The sequence below is a fragment of the Scleropages formosus genome, chromosome 9 (assembly GCF_900964775.1).
Source record: "Scleropages formosus chromosome 9, fSclFor1.1, whole genome shotgun sequence".
NCBI classification, from domain to species: Eukaryota; Metazoa; Chordata; class Actinopteri; order Osteoglossiformes; family Osteoglossidae; genus Scleropages; species Scleropages formosus.
The window spans coordinates 18,937,122-18,953,359 of NC_041814.1; the positions used below are offsets into that span (position 1 = coordinate 18,937,122).

The following is a 16,238-nucleotide window of genomic DNA, read 5'->3' on the forward strand; positions in this document are numbered from 1 at the left end:
AGAGAGGAGGAGGAGGAGGAGGAGGAGGAGGAGAAGAAAAAAAAAAATCACTTTAAATTCATCGCCATTAACCTCAGCTCCCAAGATAATGACAGTTAAAGTCTCCGAGATAATTGTAGTTGAATGATTTTCTGTGTCAGACTAAAAATAGCAGCCTTTCAGTGGAATTCCAAGTATTGTCAAATTTGAATAAGGATTTGTCATGATAAGGTCAATGAAGCAAATGGCCTTGTAACTGCTATGAAACAATTACTTTCGTACAAACAAGACTTAAAATTCGACCAATCATAAATGGCTTCTCTAGGTGGCATTGTGCAGCGCACAACATTTGATTACTATTTATCTTCTCTTGCCGTTTTAAATGGCTGTTTGCTGGGTACGGGGATTAGGAGCCTGCGCTGACATGATAAACCCGGTTAGCTTAAAAACATACAACAAGTAGCGGCTAGCAAATCTTAGCACGCGTGAAAGGCGCGGAGCCAGATTACTCTTCAACAGGTTACAGAGGGATATTGTTGCGACCCGTCTACTTTTCGTTATATAGGCATTACGCCGAAAAGGATTGGGAGGGTTTGCAACATGGGACTTTGTAAGGGTTAAAAATGCTTTATCTGCGCTGCGAGCGTTTCGGTCAGTCTTCTGCTTTCCAAGAACATTTCTGTCCTTAAAAATGCTCAAAGATGCTGATGTGCGTAGATATGCGGCCTTCTATGAGGCGCATGTCTACAAAGATAAATTTTCCTGAATCCAATTTACTTGGGATGCATAGTACAAAAAGAGAGAGGGGGGGGGGGCGGGGGAATGTAAACCTTATCTCCTGCTACTGTATGCGCCACCTCTGTTTTTGTAATGTGCCATTTCTCTTCCTTCAGGCGCTTTCACACTTTCCAGTTGGTTAATATTAAATCTCTTGTTCCAGAATGTCCTGATAATAAATAACGCCAAAAGCTAAATGTTCCTGGGTCACAGCTTCATTAAATACAGTCTTGCAGCATTGCCCCCGAGCCCCTGGAATGCCTGTTTCAATTCTCCTCTGTGGTTTTACTGGAGGGCACTGCACTTCTATTAAAAACAAGCTATGTCTTCATTCACCGTTCCGGACTGCGTTCCGAATCGTCATTCAAGAAAAGTGGGGGCGGGGGAGTCTCGCAAGGTGTTCGTATAACTTATTTAAAGGGTTTCCTGTGAGAGGTGCTTGCTAATGACGTTGGTCCAGCTCTAAGAACCAGTAAGAAAAGTGTTTTCCCGCCATGGTGAACACCTGTTGTTTTCGTAGGAGCATTTGCAGTTAAATATTTACGCGTAGCATAATAGTATAAAAGATGTAAATAGCGTAGATGTGCCGAATGAATACGTATATTAATAAATAACGTTACGGGAGTTACTTTAATAAAAATGTGCCTGAAAGTACCGCGAGTGTGAGTGTGTGAGACTGTTTAAATGCAAACCCCCAGATGCGATGAAAGCAAATCTGGGTGGATTCAGAAATAAATTGTAGCATCTGCACAGTATTTGCCAGAATCTGACTGGGGGGAGTGGTTGGGGGGGTTGACCCAGTTGTGGTAATCTAATTTTTATTCATTTTGTGTTCTACAAAATTGCTTGTTACATGGTATAAAAACAGGCATGTAGGAAAAAAAACGGCCGTATGCCAATTAGTCTAGTAGCAGGTTTGGGAAAAGTAAAGCGAGAATTTTAAATTCACTTATTAATTAGCTGGTGTTCTGGTGTTTTACTTTTAATTATGGACAAGTTTATCAGATGGTGACTCCTGATCTCTGTGAGCGAGTGAGAGAGGGAGAGAGAGAGAGAGAGAGAGAGAGAGAGAGAGCGAGAGCAAGAGTGGTAATTAGTTTTTCAGTGTTTTTTTTCCGTGTATGTCATCATTAGCCATGCACGCGTCTAATCAGATAGCCCACTCATTCTATAAGACTCCAGGTTCGGAATCACATGATCTTCCGAGATGATGTGGCAAAGTTTTTAAAAAAAAAAAAAAAAAAAAAAACGAGAAAATTGAAGCCTTAATGACAAGTGTCCTACACATAAGTTCAGGGCAGGAGTCAACGTTACAGAGAGGACCTGGCAGGATGACTTGCTTGTTCATTACGGCCAACAAGTCGAGGAGCGTTCGGCTGCGCAGCAGTTTAACTGCCTGTGGTTTACTGGTACTTAATAGAAGACACTGGAAAATAACATTAAAGAGCTGTGTTTGAATGTTTTTTTCGGGTTTTTATGTAACAATTTATTTGCTCTGTAAAAAGTTGCATTGGAACAAATTATTAACTTAGAGTAGAACAGAATAGAATAGAATATTCTTTATTGTCCCATTTCTGGGAAATTTGTCTTGGACAACCATGACACAGCCAGTGCGCAACATTGGACTCACATAAAACAACACATACCATAACATACAATAAATAAGAAATAAAGCAACAATCGAAATAGTATATTTAAAAACCTACTGTATACCAGTCTAAAATCTCAGTTTTGGAATTCTCTATTCAATAATGACTTCATGAGAATTATTCAATGTTGCTTAGTAGACGTAGTTTCACAAGCCTTTTCTTAACTGTATCCTTAACCAAGGTACTTACCCTGAATTGATACAGTAAGAACAACTTGCTGTGTAAATGGGTGGACCATTGTAAAGTTGCGTGTGTAGAATTGTAAGCTACTTTAGCCAACGGTGTCAGCTAAATATAAATTAATTATGATTTTTAACAGTTCTTTAATGAAGTATAAGGGGAGGAAGGTGTTTTTCCTCTCTGTTATCTTTTATCTGGTGGGTACATTATTATTACTGAAACAAAACCTTGTAAGGTAGTTCATCTAATAACAGTATTAACAAACTATATTTTGTATGGTGGCTTTAAAAGCAGTTTCTTGAAGTGGTTTTAGGGGTACAGCAGGAGAAATCCCTTTCTCCCATAAAATGTAGGTAAGCTTGGGGGACACGTAAAAGGCCAGACGGCAGATAGATACAGAGGTGCCATAGCATAACTGCCCACCCTACCCCACACTCAGAGGGAAAATGCTGTCAAGACTCAACCCTTGTATGATGTTTTGCCACGTGGCCATAATTGCTTGAAGCCTTATTAGTTGTATCTACTGTTCATTGTGTTTTTACAACACTGCAAAATCACGGTTCATTCTGTTGTGAGTTTAAAGTCAAAGTATTAGTTGTGACAATGGTCTCTAATGCCACACTGAATATTCTTTGTGTGAACCTCTATTTTTTTTTTTTTTAACAACATTTGGCAGATAAAAACATACATACAGTAGGCTTGTATTGTCACTATGGTCTGATTTATGAAACATGCAAATAAGGTGTAATTATTGCTAATTAAGTTTTTTTTGTGTGTGTCTAAAGAATGTCCAAATGTTATGAAATAAAGTTAGTGTGCCATTATCTTAATTGTTTTGTGCGCCATAGTTTCTGATTAAAATATGTAGATTTTCTGTAATTGCTATATACTAATGGACCACGGTTTTATGTTATCGGTATATCTTTACTTATGATCTTGTTGAAAGTGTAAAGACTGCTTTGTTAGTTTTAACTGCAAGTTTTTTTTTTTTTATCCTCATTAATTTTTTTTTTTGTATTGTACTACTGGGAAAAAGGACGTTTACTTTTATCACATCAATATCCTGCAAAGCATTAGATCTACACTGTAGAATTAAGTAAAAATGCTGTAGTTATGTGCTGCTCAATTACAACTTTTTTTTTCTTCTTTTTAAATAAATATACGTAAATAGGTGTCCAGATTTTTATTTTTATTTTTTTTTTGAACAAATGACCCTATTTTTTTCTCTTTGTGGCTGTGCGCTGTGCCAATGGCATTAGCGGGTTGTTCGGTGTGCTATCCCAGGCTCTCTGGCAGCTGCCTGTACTGTTTATGTTGTGTGTGCACAGTAGACTGATCACAGCTGCAGTGAGAGGCTTCAAAACTGTTACACTTCACAAGAATCTAATTGGCGTCGGACGCCGCAGCCGTTTGGCGGCATTTCCATTGAGAAAACGTTCGCCAGCCACTGATGTGTGATGTATGTTTTCGGTACCAGGGGAGCGATCCATCACAGAATGAAACATCGGTGGGTGCGAGAAACCCCTGTTTTCTCAGGTGAAGAGATTCTCATTCAGCGACTAAAAGCCTTATGCTACGGAAGGAGCAGAAGAATATTTCATTGACTATAAAATTTGAATACCATTTTCATCATCATTTCCTTTTGAGCAGTTTGTCTTTTTTTTTTTTTCCTCTTTCTTCTCTGTGATTATATTTCAAATGACTCGCAACTGTATGTGATTAAGCATGAACTCGGTTCAGCTCCAGTGCGTTATTGAGTTTATGCCATGTATTGGAGTGAAATATAACCATTATAGTCTTTTTACATTGTTTTTCAGATAAATAATGAACTAAGAACATATGCCCGGTTAGAGGCTTCCATTACCTCTGCTGAGATCTTCGTTTAATAACCACGGCAGCAGAGCCATTTGTGCGGTCTGCTTTTAGACACACTAGGTGCGCATAATTAGATACGTTCAGTACAATGACTTGGAGATTTGTGTTAAAAAGAATGGGTTCAACACTTGGTTAACGCCGCTGAACGGACGAGTCCCAATTCGAACCAAGGTTCGTATTTTGCAGGATTTGGTCATCAACGTATCTCCGAGGATCATCCGCGGGACCACTTCGGGTGAAGTGTTTGGGCCGGGCCAAGGTTCCTTCCTCAACATCGAGCTCATCAGCGAGAAGACGGCTGCGTACTGGTGCCAGAGTGTGGCAGAGCTCAAAGCTGACTTCCCTAATAATGTAAGTCATTCTGTTGCACCAGCCGTGTCTCGATTGGGAGACTTCAGCAGCCTGTTAACCCGCTGCCTCTCGGTTCGCATTTTTGCTGAGCGAAAAAAAAACCCAAATTTTGTGTGATGAAATCTGGTAACATCATGTTTTTTTTTCGACTGAAAAATCTGTGCCAGAAGTAAGGTGTTGACATTGAGGGTGCCGACGGACAACCGCAAAACAAAAAGCACAAAGCCTTTCAAAAGAAGCAGCCCTTTTCTTCTAAAGAACAAGTGTATGACTTGCAAAGCTAGATGCATTACATGAATTTACCTTCAGTGATTCACCTGTGGGGGGTGCAGTGGCACAGTGGGTTGGACCGGGTCCTGCTCTCCGGTGGGTCTGGGGTTCGAGTCCCGCTTGGGGTGCCTTGCGACAGAGTGGCGTCCCGTCCTGTGTGTGTCCCCTCCCCCTCCGGCCTTACGCCCTGTGTTGCCGGGTTAGGCTCCGGCTCCCCGCGACCCCAAATGGGACAAGCGGTTCAGAAAATGTGTGTGTGTGTGTGTGTGTGTGTGTGTGTGTGTGTGTGTGTAATTATTTTAATACAATAATCCCAAAATTCAGTTTCCTCAATCCATATCAATTTACGATTTGTGTATAAGCCAAAACAAACAGTTTTTTCTTTTTTTTATAAAAGTGCTATTCTAGCTTCAGTAAAAAAAAAAAAGTTCTCTGTGTTTCTCATTCCTCTCATTTATGCACCTAACCCTATGATAGGGCCTGGCACCAGTCACCGAAAGCATTAATAACAATGATTTCCAGTATTTGCGCAGAAACAAAGGGGGGAAAAAAAACAACCAACAGTGATTGTCATAGCTGGAATGCAGCAGAACGGTGCACTGAGACACAGATTGAACTTTAATAGCACATACAGTTCTCGAATCGGTGTGTGAGCGAGCCGTTCTTCGGCCTATTTCCTTTGAGCTCAAAAATAGCGTGACGCTGGGCCAGGCGGTCCTCGCTTCGTTTTGTTGCCGCGTGGCACGAGCAGGGTCAGCGTGCCCCGTGTCGTTCGAAGCCCCCCTCGCGGCGCCCCCCCCCCCCCCCCCCCCCCCTCCGCGGCACCTACCGGGACACAAAGACAAGATCATTTCAAACGCGACTACACATGAAACCTGCGAGGCCAGAGGCCGCTTTTGCTTTTGCCCACAGAAATACAGCAATTATTATGTCTTAGACGCATATTGCAAGTGTCATTTCAGCTTGCTGTTTAGCCTTGCGTTTTATTGATTTCTTTACTTACCTGCAGATAGCGTATGCGATGTTGAATTTTTAATACTGATCTATCTGTGATGATTGACGCTTATCAGCTGGTTGACGTCTTACAAACATGACGTTTCGCAGCTGGAGGGGAATGGATCCCCAAACGTCAGCTCTCTTACCGAATCAGCGCTTTTATACCGAAGTGGTTGACTTGGTCTCACGTTCTTGAGTTTATTCACCCATGAATGACGTGAGAGGTTGCCCCAAATCAAGAGTTTAGATTCCGTGTTATTTAAATGTACCGACTAATTTGATCCTCTGCAACCATAAAGGAAACAGTAGAGGCAGTGTTAGTGTTAAGTAATTAAATAATCAAAAATAATGTTGACAAGGTAAGGTAGAACAGCGCCGAAAGATTAGATCAGCCAAATAGGCCCAGCTGCTGACTGGCTTTGTAAAACTAGCTTTTGGGCAATTCAGACAGTGAAAGAAAACGTGCTTGATGTGTTACCATATCCAACCATCTGGGAGTGTGGATTTTAATTTTTTTTTTTTTTTTTTTTTTTAAATTCTCTTTTGCTCATTTTGACGTGCTAATTGTCATTTCCATTGTCATCGTCATGATTGTCATCCTCTTAATTGCTGTTTTTAGTCCATGGTCACAGGAATGCCACGTCACACAGTGTACATCTGAACTTGGGTAAACCTAGAAGCACACAGATGGACGCTCTGCGTGCGGTGACAGATGGCACTCTCTGGTAGCACCATTTGGGCTATTCGGAATCTGTGCAACTTAACAGTGGTAGAATATATGTAAACGCCGACAGAATACTGATATATTGCAGTTACTTTCAGTCTTTTGGTTTTCAATTCCATGTAAATGACCCTTTTAAATTTTAAGGGGACAGAGCTGGCAGTGATTTTCCCTGTTCTGCCATTTTTCTGTTTTGAATCATTGTCATCTTTGCTATTCAGGTGTTGTAAAATACAGGGTTCTTTAAAGTTACAAGAACCGTGTTTATTTTGCTTTACTGATACTGTAATTGCACACAGAGGGGGTGTGGTGGTGCAGTGGGTTGGACCGCAGTCCTGCTCTTCGGTGGGTCTGGGGTTCGAGTCCTGCTTGGGGTGCCTTGCGACGGACTGGCGTCCCGTCCTGGGTGTGTCCCCTCCCCCCTCTGGCCTTACGCCCTGTGTTGCCGGGTAGGCTCCGGTTCCCCGTGACCCCGTATGGGACAAGTGGTTCTGAAAATGTGTGTGTGTGTAATTGCACACATGTGCAGCATGCTCAGCATATGCACAATAGCACCTTACTGATTTAGTGTGCTGCGATTAATTCTATGGTAGATCTAAACCTACATGAAGAAAAATACTGAAATTCATACCTAGCACATTGATGACATGGTTCAGCATCTCCACTTTGCACTGCTATGTCTGTTTAGTTTTAATTAATTTGTATACATTATTCAGTGTTTTTATTGGCTTGATTTATTTTTACTGTTGCATCACCAGATGATTTTCAGTGGGTTTGTTCTAGAAAACTTAAAACAGGAAAGATGAATGCCACTTCTGATTAAAAATCCTTGTTAAAGGCAAAACCTCCAGTTTTATTATCTACCCTTTAATCGGTTTCCTTTTTATGGGCAGGGATTGGAAGCTCAGTCGTGCTCAGTGTCTGATGATGACAATATATACACTTTCTCTTTGGTGTGTTCTGGTTCTGTTGTTGCTGGAAGGAAACATCAAGGACATTATCATTTCAATGCTAAAGATGTATTGGCAGCTAGGGCCCTTCAACATGTGTCTTGCAGCCATTAAGGTTCTGAATGAAATGATCCTACTATTGTTGTCTCAACTTGAAAAGTTCCCTTAAATCCAGAAATATTTCTTTACGCTTGCAAATAACCGCTTTTATTCTCACTAAGAATTTGTGAAGTGAAGGCCTAATTAACTATGAAGTTAGTCCATCAATTCTAACTCAAAGTCTTTTAAAGTACTCAAGAACTCAGTAAGCACCTTCGACAGGAGGAATTTGACTTCCAGCTTGGAGTGCGGCATCACGAGATGGTGTTATATTGTAGGACACATATTTTTATATAGTCAGACACACATAGAGTCAGTTATATGTCCGGTTAGGGGGGCGCGGTGGTGCAGTGGGTTGGACCTGGTCTTGCTCTCCGGTGGGTCTGGGGTTCGAGTCCCGCTTGGGGTGCTTTGCGATGGACTGGCATCCCGTCCTGGGTGTGTCCCCTCCCCCTCCAGCCTTGTGCCCTGAGTTGCCAGGTTAGGCTCCGGCTCCCCGCGACCCTGTATGGGACAAGCGGTTCAGACAATGTGTGTGTGTGTGTGGGTGTGTGTGTGTCCGGTTACATGTGTGTACGTGTAGCTGAAATGAACAAGGAAAAGCCTCTTATTGAATGCTCTTGCTCTATTGGTATTGGCATAAACTGATATGGTTGCGAAAATATAGTAGCGGCCTGGAAAGATCCCAGCTGGTACACCTTTCCGTCTAACGTAAGACAAACACTCAATTACATTTTATGATAAATATCTTTGCCTGTATATTGCATCCTATTTATTTTAGTGATTACCTCAATCCAGAAGGCAATAATACAAGGCATGTTCTCTATTTCCCTTTTTTATGGTGAGATTACTGTGCGTCTCCAAAAGAAAAAGGAAAATATTGTGGCCTAATCCTGTGATACCGCAAGGGCACTTAACTAATACCATCACTGTATTGTGTTTATTGTTTTAATAATGCTTGCACACAGGCGGATTTGTCTTGAGCCTGTAAATTATAAATATTGATTTTGTGACTTTGAGGGAAGAAGGATGAGGCTGACGCTTTTAAAGACAAGATAATAGCTTTCAAATCCATTTTATGTGTGTTGAAACAAGGCTTTGAATGTTTTAAAAAAAAAAAAAAAAAAAAAAAATCTCTTCGCTGAAATGGGCCGCTGTTTTACTCTGTGTGGTGGATGCTGTTGCTGTTATTTACAGTCTCTGTGCTTTTTCTTTCCACAGATTCTCATCTCAAGCATCATGTGCAGCTACAACAAGGCTGACTGGACACAGCTGGCCAAGATGGCTGAAGTAGGTTCATCCGTATCCCCTAAATATCAGTGTTAGTTCTTTGTCACTGTCACTTTGATCTAAAGCAGATCACAGTGGTGGTTCAATTATACAGCAGGGTATTTTACTTTACCAGTTCAGGATATAGTGATCAAGTGTACTACTGCAACAGTGGCTTTTTGGAATCATCAGGTTGCAAGACTCTGTCTTTAACTGCACTTATACCTATATACAATTTAATTTTTTTTCCCCCCCAATTTGCATTTACTGTACATTTACAGAGGGGGTGCGGTGGCACAGTGGGTTGGACCGCAGTCCTGCTCTCCGGTGGGTCTGGGGTTCGAGTCCCGCTTGGGGTGCCTTGCGACGGACTGGCGTCCCGTCCTGGGTGTGTCCCCTGCCCCTCCGGCCTTACGCCCTGTGTTACCGGGTAGGCTCCGGTTCCCCCGTGACCCTGTATGGGATGAGCGGTTCTGAAAATGTGTGTGTGTGTGTGTACATTTACATTCATGCATATAGTAGATGTTTTTCTCCAAAGCGATGTGCATCTCAGAAAGCAATGCAAGGAGTAAATTGAATCAACAGAAGGAGATACTCGGATGCAGGCACGTTATTTTTAAGTACAGCCGCTTTGTTACGAACAACCATATGAACCAGTGTACGTCACACAAATAGTTCCATAAAATACTTTCCATTCAATGAATTGTTGCTAAAAAGTATTAAACGCGTACACGTTTATCGTACAGAGGGGAGTCCGAAAGAGACCCTTCTTCAATGTAGGGGGAGATTCAGCAGTTCTGAGTGAGAGGGGGAGGTCATTCCTCTACATCGGAGCCAGAACCGAAAACCGTTGTGCCTTTGATTTTGTGCGTGGGACCACCAAGTGGGCAGAGATAGAGCGGCGTAGCAGTCTCTTTTGGCTGTAATGCGTCATCAGGTCTTGTTCCAAACTTTCTGTTTTTGCTTACTTTTTTGCACCTTATACAAAAAATATTAGAAATTATTTTAGTAAATTGACTATTAAACAGCCTTCACCGTTATAAAGTTGCTCTTACTATTTTTAATCACTTTACAGCATTTTTTTTTTCATTTGCATACTTTCTAATGAAATACCTGGGGTGTCTCGGCGTATCCGTATTATAGAGACTTACCAGTTTCAATTGTGTCGATTTGTCGGCAGTTGCTCACATTATTAGAGGTTATCCAGACGATGTGACCTTTGCCTCCTCTTGTGACCTCCCTGCTCAGTTTCCCTAAGTAATTGGTGACATTTCTCTCTGGGCTCATTGATTTTTTTTTTTTCCCCTTTTCCCTGTTCTTCTCAAGCAGTTTCTTCTCTGAGTTTTGTGCCAGTTTAGCACTTTGTGCATTTGCATTGGCTCGCATTAGTAATATTTCATTTACCGATAAAACCCCCACTGAGGCGCATTAGGCCCTCTGCAAAAACAGACTAAATGGTTCGAGAGAGGCTGGTTAGCAGCCAGCGTGCCGCAGTGCAGCCCTTGTTTAGGAGAAGGAACTCTCTCACGATGCCAGCCTCTAACGTTCTCCACCCTTCCCCGCATCCTCAGCCTGCTCTTTAACTACCTGCCCAAGAGATAGAGAATATTTATCCTCGTTTCCATGGAAACTCCATTTTCAAGTAAAGCGAAATGTTTGTTCATTCTTTGAAATCTTTAAGGGAACACTTAACACCATTCCTCGCCTAAGGTTATTACTTAAAAAGTTGTTTATTTATTATTTATTTTTTCTTTTTTGTCAGCCTGTTCTACGGGATCAGTCTCCGGTAAAACATTTCATGCCCTGAGCAGTCACTCCAGGCCACGTTTCTTTGTTCCTCTGGAATAATCCGCCATGCCTTTGAGAGAGGCACCGCATCAAACAGGAGCGCTAAAAGGTTATGCATTTTCAATCCCGTTTTCTTTACCATCGGCCATTCGTGGATGATTTGATTGCAAGTGAGATACAAGAAAAGGAACAAGACACTGCGACTACATACCCGACCGAAAAGTGCGCGTGGCTCGATGCGGCAGTCGGCGCCGTGGCCGAGGACACGCTGTGGTGTCGCTTATTTGGAACGCAGACACGCAGATTTATTTGGCTAACTGTTCCTGTGAGCTGGCGTACGTCCTCCGTCTATGTCCCGCACTTCCCAATGAGAATAGGGGCCGTCGTGCTACTGAGATTCTCAGTCCCAATTAGTTTTTTTTATACATTCCTTGAAAACCCTTGAAGGCGACACTATAATTGTTTGAAACCATCGGTGATGGTATAAAGTACATGCACAGTTTTTTATGAAGATGGGGCTTATTGTCCACATGAACTGAAATGCCATGCTTGAGAAATCCCCCTGGTATGTTCTTAAACCATGTTCATTCATAGTATCTGTCTTTCACATCACAAGTTCTTCTACTTATTCTTGAGTTTTTCCCTCTTGAAAAATAACTCTTTAAAAGTCAATGCAAAGTTTGCTGCATTTTTATGTTTATCATAAGTAGCACAGCGAGTAGCTCTGCTGTCCCACAGCGCCTGAGTGGTGTGAGAGAACATGGGTTCGATCCCTGCTCAGTCTGTGTGGAGTTTGCATGTTTTCTGCATGGGTTTCCTCCGGGTGCTCTGGTTTCCTCCCACAGTCCAAAGACATACTGGTCAGGTTCCCCCATAGTGCGTGAGTGACAGAGAGTGTGTTCCACTGATGTATGGATGAGTGACCCACTGTTAGTAGTGTATCTAGCAGTGTAAGTCACCACGGTGAATAAGGTGTGTGGGCTGATAACACTACGTGGTATCCACTGGAAGTTGCTTTGGAGAAACGTGTCTGTTATATAAATAAATGTCAATGAATTTCAAAAAGTTAACGTATCGTTTTGGGCTACAAGCTCAACGTAATGCATTTGCTTAACAAATTCATTTAACATTCAAGATTGAGCTGTTCATGGGCTGGAACCTGGTCTTCCTTGCCATTCACTGTTTTGTCATTACACAAGACCTTTTATTTATTTGCCCCCTGAAATATGTTAACAATAACAATGTGCAAAATGGTCTTTTTTACCCAGAGAAGTCTTGCAGAACTCTGTTATTGTGGGTGCTTTAATTTCACGTCTGCGTGCTTCCTTTGGACTGGAAAGGAAAGCCCTCTCTCTATTAAGGGTTTATTGAATCAGGGTGAAATTAACATTATTTAGAATTGGCTTTGGGATCGCCCTGCATTGTGTCCGTTTTATACCTGCATTGGCCTAATTGACCGTGAAATCTGGCTCTTAATCCGTGCCTGACATGAGCTTCTCCACTCTTGTAGCTGACTATGATAAATGGCTCTATCCTGCCACTCGCTCCTCTGCACTTTGTAAGGGTAAAATGCGTATTATTCTTTTCCTCTCTAATGGCTGTCAGTTTGAGGAAAATCGTAAATCTGTGGCTGGACTCACGCTAGCAGGGTTGCAGAGCCTTAGTAATTGTATAAATCCCTCTCCTGATGCAGACCCCCAAAGGAATGCCCCTGCCTGTCAAATGCTCAACTCCCTCCACCGTCGGTCTATACACTCTCCATTCTGTAATTCCATACTACACTTATCTAATCTCATATATAACGTTCTTATTGCCTGTGTATTTCCAAAGCGGTTGGTTGTTGTGCTGGTGGAACTGAATGAGCTCAGTGTTTTCACATTTTGCCATGTAAGGTAAGAAGTGCAGTATAATGTAATAATTCTATCATAATTTAAATGTCTTTTTGATTAATTGTTTGAGTTGCTAAAGATATGTGATATTTACTCCTCTGACTTGGTGTGTGCAATGTCACTGAAATGAATATGAATCTAAAATATGTTGCAATCAACCATTTCAAGTAACTCAAGTCAGGCATTTCGGAACTTCAGAAGGATATTCGCCGTATTATTGTTTCTTTTATTTATTACACAACCTGTAACATTTTAAAATTGAGAGTATAATAAAGAAGATGTTTGCATGTGACACGGAGAACAATTTCAAGGGGAGACTGAGAATAAAGAGGCACAAACACAGAACAGCCTCAAGGTAGAAGCTGCCTGTTTAATAATAAAAAAAAAAAAAACTACATTTATACATATGTGAAGAAAGCAGGTATTAATTACATTAATAATAGATTTATGTTTCCATAGGCATCTGGAGCGGACGCCCTTGAGCTGAACTTGTCTTGCCCTCATGGAATGGGGGAGCGTGGTATGGGTTTGGCCTGTGGAGAGGTGAGACATGCTCCATCCCTTATGGACGCACCTTGGTCAAGCTGTCCCACAATGCATTGTTCTGAGGTGCTCAATGAAACGTAGCAAAGGGAAAGAAGGTGAATATACTGTAAATGGAACAAAAAATCAAGTTAGTGATGCATTTCTTTGTTATTGTTTCAGCGATACACCTTCTTTAACGTGAATGGAATTTTAAATGCAATTTTTGTTTTTCAGGTTTGACGTGGCTATTCTTAGATTTAAATGTAGCATTTTTGTGACAGAAGTGATGCTGTATAGCAGGGAGGAGCAATAAATTACATAATACGGTTTGAATGTTTACAGAATTACTTGTGCAAAATGCAGTATCTGTCAAGAAAAAATTACAAACTACCACTGAATGCCACTTCAAGTGCCAGACCGCGGAAATATTTGTTGTAAAACAGTATTCCGCGGCGAAAGGCCGTTTGAAATGCTGTCGGCGTAACCTTGTTAGTCCAAATAGCTCACCTTCCAAATAAGAGTGCACATATGCTGAAATCCATAATATCTCTGAAAGCAAAAGATAAACATCCAGAGTTTACCTACTTAAAAACAGAGTGCACGATGCTCGCGCTCATTACGTGCCGTGCACATGTTTGCGATGCAGCGCCCTGCGTGGCACGGCACACCATGTAGCGACTCGTGCTTGCGGTGCGCAGGACAGAGATGAATGGACCAGGCGGGGAAGAGCAGGCCTGATATAGTACCGATCAAGCAACTCCGTAACGTCCGCCGTGGCATCGGGCCATAAATAAACCAAACGGCAAGCGAACAGCCAGCGGCTGTTAAAGGAAAAAGGCGCGCCGCAGTGAAATAACAAGCCTTAAAGGGTTTATCTTGCTTGGAGTGGCAAGCATAGGTGAGATTTTTCTGCCGTGCCTTTCTGGCTATCTGTTAGCGGTCCGAGGACTGAAAATGTTTCCTTTCCAAACAGTTGGCGCAGCTATTTTCATCCAGAGGTGTTTGCGTATTAACAGAGTTATGCCCCTCGCTGTAGACTTTCTGCTGTAAGACACACAACTAATCAAAGGAGCTGTGCCTGGAAGGCAGGTAACCTCTATTTGAACTAAAGAGAGGCAGTGCCATTTAGTCACACCGTCTGGCTCGGCCTCCGAACAGCTGCGCGAAGCAACGCTCGCGCTTGTGTCGGAAGAGGGAAATTGCTTAATGGCGTATTAATACGCACTTGAACTCGCACGCTGTGGTTCAAAGCCATACTTATATTTTGAACAAAGTTGGGAAAAGTTACCCGAAAAGAAAGCGCGGGTCATTTTTGCAGTAACGAACTTAGCGCTGGAATAACTGTTTTACGTATGCCGTGGCGCGCTGCACTCTGAGTTCGGGTGGGGCGAAGAAGGACGCACGGACAGCGTTCGTTGCCGACGTTTATTGTTGGAACACCGGCGCGCAAGGAAATGACGCCCTCGGTCCGAGGACCTCGTTTCCTCACGGACCCGCACCTCGAGCCGGCCTTTTTTTTTTTTTTTTTTTTTTTCCCCCCAATAAAGAGCTTTTTTGGGAGGCAGTTCTTCCCCGGCAACTATACAAGTTTAGCCACCGAAGCCGTGCGGAGTGCGACCCCGGCGCTTCAGAGCGTAAGCGACATCCGTAGCGGTGACCGTCTTTCTCTCGTGGTGTGTTCGGTGTACGTGACGGCATCACGAATCACATTTTCTAAGAACGCTTCCAACACCCCGCGAGTCTCTTCGTAGATCAGCCCAGAATACGCTTGACGCCACTGCGACGAGCCAGACGAAGGATAGCGGGTTTTGTAATACCTTAAATGTTGTCGCAAAGAACTTTCCTGTGGCGTTTAGTGCCTCTCTTCCCAAGGCTTTTGCCGCCCTTGCCCCTTCCAGACATTGCTTCACCTGTCTTCCCCATAGCACAACGTAAACCGAACCTGAAGCCAGCCTTCTTAGCACCCTTCAGGCTTTCTCCTTTTCCCGCTGCCAAACACAGTCACCCCCTTATATTCCCCGTAATTCCTCCCGGTGGTTGAACACTTAATTCCATTTTACCCACAATACAACTATTTACAATAAACCCATTTCCTGCCCAAACTCCCAGTGACGCGGGTCGTTACAATACTTTGCAGATTCGTTGACAGTATAGCTATTTTGCCTCATTTCCCTTATTTTTGATTGGTTGGCATTTTTATTTCTCCATAAGGACCCTCTCCTCTGCCAAGCAGAAACTCTGTGTTGTGTGTCACTTGTAAACATACAGGAAAACTATGGTATTTGGTTGGGGAACATACCTGTAATTACTGTGTATGTACGTAGTTAAGGGAGTAGGTGGGGGTAAGAGTCATCAAGCGAAAGCCGACACGTTTCGACAGTATGACGGTACCATTTACCATTGCCTTTCAGCCACGCGGGCAGAAACCCATGTTAACATGAGGTGAATATGCAACAGAACATTCCAACTTACATACAAGCTGAAAGCCCAGGAGCTGAAGCACCGGCGCTACCTGCTGCACCACCGTGCCTCTACATTTAGTTACAGCGGTTTAAATACTTCCCACTCTTCTCTGGTTCTATTTAGTTATTCCTCTTAATTTGACATCATTATTTGTACAGCCTCCGTTGGGATCCCTTTTTTATTTCGTGCAATAAACCTTTAAATTGCACAGTAAGAGAAAAGTTCCCAGTCTCTCACCTCTATTATTAGCACACAAAGCCAGCTACAGTGACAGGGCTTTCTGTCATCCATCCTGAGAGGATCTCCCTCTAACAAGAGAACTGATCCCTGTGACCCCTGTGCTGTAAAATGAAAATATCAGGTGTAGCATACACCATCCCAGCCGTGTCACCCTGCCCCAACCCCTACACACCCCAGCGCAGCTTGTTTGCTGCGGTACAAGCTGCAGCAGCTGAAA

At 42.6% G+C, this 16,238-nt stretch overlaps 1 protein-coding gene and 1 pseudogene across 2 annotated transcripts in view; one reads left to right on the forward strand and one right to left on the reverse strand.

The window, feature by feature from the left end:
* dpyda (dihydropyrimidine dehydrogenase a) overlaps positions 1-16,238 on the forward strand; it is a 124,077-nt gene that overhangs the window by 72,058 nt on the left and 35,781 nt on the right. Inside the window, exons 14-16 of one of the 2 annotated variants that reach the window (XR_001966205.2) lie at positions 4,647-4,811; positions 9,069-9,137; positions 13,253-14,216. Coding sequence is in view for 1 of the 2 variants with exons in the window: in XM_018754086.2 (XP_018609602.2) it covers positions 4,647-4,811; positions 9,069-9,137; positions 13,253-13,336 (318 nt within the window). In the remaining variant the exon portion in view is untranslated. The remainder of the gene's footprint in view (positions 1-4,646; positions 4,812-9,068; positions 9,138-13,252; positions 14,217-16,238) is intronic. The other variant, XM_018754086.2, reaches the window with a different exon arrangement.
* On the reverse strand, positions 13,387-15,372 carry LOC108935472 (histone H4-like; annotated as a pseudogene).